Source organism: Pseudoliparis swirei, chromosome 1 (assembly GCF_029220125.1).
Source record: "Pseudoliparis swirei isolate HS2019 ecotype Mariana Trench chromosome 1, NWPU_hadal_v1, whole genome shotgun sequence".
Taxonomy (NCBI): Eukaryota; Metazoa; Chordata; class Actinopteri; order Perciformes; family Liparidae; genus Pseudoliparis; species Pseudoliparis swirei.
Window position 1 is genome coordinate 4,983,628 of NC_079388.1, and position 6,132 is coordinate 4,989,759.

The window sequence follows — 6,132 nt, forward strand, 5'->3', positions numbered from 1 at the left end:
GTGCGCGTGTGCCTCCAGGTTGGAGTCCGTCAGTCACGGAAGTACTTGAGTGACTTTGAGGTTCTCATACTTTACTTCGTATACTTTCACGTCTACTTTATACTTCTACTCCACCAGTTCAGAGGCACACGTGATCCATTTGTTTTAGATATATCAAAAGGCGTATATCATTGTCCCTTTTCCAAACAAACAGACTCAGATTCATGGCATCATTTATTTGAAGCTACTGCTCCAAAGAAGAAAAGAAAATCACTGCCGATTAAAAAAGGTGCAAAAGTTACATGAGTTTTACTTGGAGGGAGACTAATACATAAATATTGATGAGGTCAGCATTGATTTGCCCCATAGTGAGAAACCAAACAAACAAACAGTGGATGTCATCTTGACCGACATTGTGAATTATACACAATGAAACATTCTCCCGTCTCCCCTTCAAGTACAAATCTATAAAAATAAAATTAAAAAAGGGGTGAAATAGTAGTTGCGGGAAAAGAAAAGTTGTCACATTTTACACAACTGGAATAAAGTCAACAGCGCACACATTCACGTCATTGCACTTCGGTTCAAGAAGAATGTCAGTTGTACAAATCTCCGTTTCAGTTTGTCTTCAGTTGTTCTTGTTGAAATGTTGCAGACGAGCTCATTTGACTGCCTTACGTAGAGGACTCCGTTCTTCTCAAAACACAAGATCAAAACTCGTGCGTCAGAGAGAAGTCAACGCATCTCTCTTGGCGTGATGGAGCGTCCTCACGCCCCACGCCGTGTGGCAGGAAGCAGCGAGGAGCAGGAGGACCGGGCTCGCTGCTCCGCGCATGATGAACAGGAGGACAGGTGACGGTGATGCCGGGGCGGTTTAGAGATCCTCGGTGAGGAGGCGGGCCGAGTGTACCCACGGTCCTCGTGGTGGGCTCGATGGGAGGGTTGAGGGGTCAAGGTTGGAAACGCGTGGTCGGCGATCTATGAAGTGCTCTCCGGAGAGGCGACTCTTTGGCGTGCGGTCCTGGGCCGATTTCGGGTCGCGGCGCCCGCCGCGCGTTCGCTCTTGGCGGCGGAGGGCTGCGGCTCGGCCTGAGGGGCGCTGCCGTCCCCGACGAGCTCGCGCAGGAACTTGAACTTGGACAGGAAGAGCTGCCAGACGACATACCAACCTGAGGGCCACAGAAGAGGGGAAACATTTGGATTTACAGGGGGAATAAAAGGCACTCTTCAAACCACAGACACCATTTAGTCACATGTGCTTTCTGCTTTATAAATATTCGCAAAAAAAAGGCAATTTAACATCATTTTGAAAGTATTAAAAATAATTTGATTTATTTAGAATAATCGGATTTATTTTATCTTATATGTTGACTGTTGATTGTTTTTGATTGTTGTTGTTTTGTTTATCTAATGTGTCCTCCGCCAAGTTAAATTCTTCCCGTGTTGAACACACTTAGCTCATAAATGTTTCTGATTCTGATTAAAATACTGGATTTTGTACCATGTGGATGTATTAATGCAATTAACGCATGCATTTTCTTCTAATTGCATTTATAAAAGGTAGTTTATATTATTATTATATTATCTGGCCTTTGTGCATGACATGCATGTTACAATCCTCATCGTCAATAAACTCAATTAAAGCTCTTGTAGCCACATGGATGAAAGAAAAACACATGCTGGAGGCTTAACCCTTGTGTTGCCTTCGGGTCATTTTGACCCGATTCAATATTTAACCCTCCTGTCGCCTTCGGGTCAATTTGACCCGATTCAATGTTTAATGTTGGTGTTCTTTCGGGAGTCAACAAACAAACATAAAGTACCTCACACTTAAACTTGGAAAACAATATTAATTCTAATAATTTTCTGGTGATTTTAATAGCTGGGGTCATATTGACCTCAAGGGTAAAATATGTTAGTAAATATAAAGGTAACAGGAGGGTTACACATTGAATCGGGTCATATTGACCCGAAGGCAACAGGAGGGTTAAGAGGAGCAGCCATGGTTCTTCTCGGACTTCCTCCTCCTCCTCCTCCTCCTCCTCCTCCTCCTCAGGATAAAAATAGAAACTCCTCACTGAAATCCAAACTTACCCGTCAGTGACACTCAATACACTCAGACAAGGAGGAGCTGGACGGTCAGGTTAAATATTGACCCAATTCCCGTCTGTGGTCAGTTAACGAAGCCTCTAATAAGCTAGTGTGTGTGTGTATATATGTGTGTGAGTGTGTGTGCGCGAGCCCAAACAACAACAACAACTGACGACACCAGTCACGTTCAATCGGCTACAAAATGGCCCTGTTAGCCAGCTGCGCGTTGACTCGTTGCGTGAACTCACCGAACAGCATGAAGAGCAGCGCGCACGCGAGCGCGGCCACGATGACCAGCAGCGTGAGCCCGACGCGTTGCCACATCGTGAGCCGGGCGGCAGCGCGCGCAGGCGGCCGCGCGGGGGTTCTGCTCTCGCGCCGGGGCCGGTGAGCGAAGTTAGCCGTTAGTCCGCCAGTTGGCTAAGTTAGTCCGTTAGTTAGCTCGGTAGCGGCCGCAGTGGCTCCACAGGCGGACCGCAGCGGTTACGTGAGCTCGCGTCGGCTCGTCACCGCGGGGGGAAGTCTTCCTCTTCCTCCTCCTCTTCCTCCTCCTCGCGCTACATAACTGCAACGTGTCTGTGGTAGTTTTGACGGACACGGAGCAGCAGACACGCTAACTGGATTAAGACAACAAACTGCGTCCGATTGCGCATGCGCGAATCCCGCTTGGCTCCTGGGTAGGGGAGTGTGTTTTTGAGCTCCGCGTCCTCGCTATCTTCTATTTTTTAGAGGAACTAGAGGATAACAACAATTCAGTAATCAGAGCAATATACATACAAAACAATACATATTCTAGACTGCTGAACTGTGCTTTAAAAAAAAGTTTAATTCACATTATTATGCTACAGAGGACGAGTTTGATATCTGCTTGTCACCACTTTATTAGAAACTATTGCCATTCTATTTCTTTAGAAATATTTTCCTTTTTTTAACAAATAAAACAGATCTGATCTCTGACTTGCACGTACTTTTGACAAAAAGATGCAATAGGAATGTTAGCGCTACATAATCAAAGTCATACATGCAACATAAAGACACTCAAAGAGGTAGATAAGTTAAAGAATAATAAACATTTTAAACCAGGACAGTGTATTCGTGTGGCACCTTTCAACAGGAGGCGACACAAAGTGCTTCATGTCAGCTCTGTGAGGACAGCTGTGTTCCAACCAGCACCATGGGGTGAGTTACAACACCGGCCTGGTGCACAGCAGAGCTCAGGAAGGTAAGGCTGCAGAAGGACCAGGCATTCAGGAGTGGGGTCAAGGACTTGTACACAGTCAAAATACAGGTTGAGCAAGGCGGTGAGGGACACTAAACGACTGTATTCTCGGACAGGTCACCAACCACAAGCCCAAAACCCCCCAAAGCCCAAAACCGACCAAAACCCCCCACTCCATGAGCGACCTCCGCCTGGCAGACGAGCTGAACGAGTTCTGCTGTAGATCTGAAAGACAATGGGACAGTCCTGAGGCCATCAACCAGCCCCCCCTCCCCCAGCCCACCAGGGGCTCATGCCTCTGGACCACCCATCCCAACACCTCCCCCGTCCCCCTCCTCAGTGACGACCCTCTTTATTCTGGAGAGAGACGTCAACAGGTTTTTCAAAAAGCAGAACCCCCGAAAAGCAGCCGGCCTGGACTCCCCCTCCCCCTCCGCCCTGAAGCATTGTGGTGATCAACTGTCTGCAACACCTCCATGGAGACATGCCACGCTCCAGCCTGCTTCAAGGCCTCCACCATCATCACCGTCCCCAAAAAACCTAGGTTCACAGGACTTAAGTGACTGCAGGCCCGTCGCCCTGACCTCTGGTCATGAAGTCTTTTGAACGCCTCAGAACCCTCACCGACCCACTCCTGGACCCCCTGCAGTTCGCCTACAGGTCGGTAGCCGACGCCGTCAAGATGGAGCTTCACTTCCTCCTCCAGCATCTGGAGTCCTCAGGAACCTGTTTGTAAACTTCAGCTCTGCCTTCAACGCCATCATCCTGTCTACGTGAAGCTAGGAAGACATGTCTCAGCCTCTCGGACCATCAGAACCGGTTCCCCCTCAAGGCTGTGTTCTCTCCCCTCATGCTCTTCTCCATGTAGCGACACCACCCTCAAGGCTGCCCTCCCTTCAGGACTTGTTTGCTTCCAGGACCCTAAAGCGAGGAAGGCAGATGGCAGCTGACCCCTCTGACCCTGGGAAAAAACTGTTCGAGTCCCTCCCCTCTGGCAGGAAGCTGAGGTCTACAGGAGCAAGACCTCACGCCACACCAACGGCTTCTTCCCGTCGGCAGTCGGGCTCATGAACAGAGCCGGGTCCCCCACTGACCCTCATGAACAGAGCCGGGTCCCCCACTGACCCTCATGATCAGAGCCGGGTCCCCCACTGACCCTCATGATCAGAGCCGGGTCCCCCACTGACCCTCATGATCAGAGCCGGGTCCCCCACTGACTGACTCTGGACTCTGACTCATCCCCAAGACCATTTCCTTCCGATCATGCCTCACTTAAATACACTTAAATACACATAACTCTTCACTTTAAAAAAACGTGTCACTTGAAACTCACTTTAAAAAGTTCTGAAAACCTGCCTGTCTGTGCACTTCATCTTATATTTTTTGTAATATTTATATTCTTAATTTTCGTCTGTGTTGATTGTCGTTTATTAATAATTAATAATAATTCAAACTTATATCGCGCTTTTCTGAATACACCAAGATGTTTTACATTGTTGATTGTTGTTATTTTTATTGTCTACTGTCGCACCACCCGCCATGACACATTCCTTGTATGTGAAAACATAAATGGCAATAAAAGGTTCTGATTCTGATTCTGATCAACTTTACTGTAACATGCAGGAAAGCCCTGTTGCACTTCTTAAATGATCCAGCAGGGGGCGACACCGTCCGACACCTGCCACAGGTGACCTGTCACCAGGCAGCTGATGTTTTCCTGTATTCTGACCTTTCACATCTATTAGCAACTAAAGAGAAACACACTAGTACTACAAAAACTCCACTATATGAAAGTCCTGAATTCAAAATGTTACTGAAGTAAAAGTATAGATTGTCATCATAATGTATTTAAAGTATCACAAGTAAAAGTACTCCAATGCAGACGTGTTAAAGTATTACATTTCCCTGATGTAATACTTTGTATATCACTGGATAGGTGGAGATAACTCAAGTAAACCTCAAATCTTTGCTCTCAAGTCTCAAGTCAAGTGTCACGTCATAAACTTTGAGTTTGGGGTCAAAATGTTTGAATAATGATTACAAATATTATATATATTATATTACTGTAATAATTTATTACAAAAATAGGATTTTTTTGATGAGCAAGACTTGCTGGGAATGAATAACGTCTATTCATATGACATTTATTCATGACATGAATATGTTGGTGGTCAAAAGGCTCAAGTCCGAGTGAAGCCGCGAGTATTTTGGGATTATTTTTCAAAGTCGTGTCTGAAGTCATCCAAGTGCTTTTTTCCCCTCAAATAAATGCACACACACATATATATATATATATATATATATATATATGTATATGTATATATATATGTGCATTTATTTGAGGGGAAAAAAGTATATATATATATATATATTATAATTAATGTAATTTCCATCACTTTGTGTCTCAATGGAGGAGCAGCTGTGTCCGCTCAACACCTGAGAGGAATTACAGGAAGCAGTAAAGACCTTTATCCATCAATTTAAATCCAAGTGTTCCTCTCCTGAACTCGAGGAGCAGCACGTCAGGACACGTGGTGTGCTTTTCCAGTGAGGTGTATCCTTCCAGCTGAACCAGCCTCAGTATTTGCATATTATGCTGCAGCTCAGTGAGAACACTCTGCAAGATGCCACTTTGCACATTGTGCACATAGAGCAATGTTTCTCGCCAAGGGCATGCCAGTCCGGCCCAGATGAAGTGTCTTCTCTCTGTTTGGTAGAAGGGATTTCCCCTACATTGTGATTATTCTTAAGGATCGTATTAGTAGTTTCATAACAGTGAGTGTGCGCTGTATGCAAATTAAGAATCATCCCCTGCGGCTCTTCGCTTGAACAAAGCTTGAAAG

The 6,132-nt window shown here is 45.8% G+C and overlaps 1 protein-coding gene across 1 annotated transcript; it reads right to left on the reverse strand.

Moving 5' to 3' along the window:
* Nucleotides 1–939: 939 nt before the first annotated feature.
* On the reverse strand, nucleotides 940–3,556 carry smim13 (small integral membrane protein 13). Its single transcript, XM_056414545.1, has 2 exons — nucleotides 2,319–3,556; nucleotides 940–1,148 (listed from the first exon to the last, which is right to left on the reverse strand). The coding sequence occupies exons 1-2, from the start codon at nucleotides 2,392–2,394 to the stop codon at nucleotides 958–960; spliced, it is 267 nt and encodes an 88-aa protein (XP_056270520.1). The 5' UTR covers nucleotides 2,395–3,556; the 3' UTR covers nucleotides 940–957.
* Between the last annotated feature and the right edge of the window lie 2,576 nt (nucleotides 3,557–6,132).

What these genes read in the sequence shown, in the direction of transcription:
- smim13 (XM_056414545.1), bottom strand. Translation starts at nt 2,394, where the DNA reads ATGTGGCAACGCGTCGGGCTCACGCTGCTGGTCATCGTGGCCGCGCTC. An exon ending in GCTGCTCTTCATGCTGTTCG is followed by an intron (nt 1,149 to 2,318) that starts GTGAGTTCACGC and finishes TGTGGCCCTCAG; the next exon opens with GTTGGTATGTCGTCTGGCAG.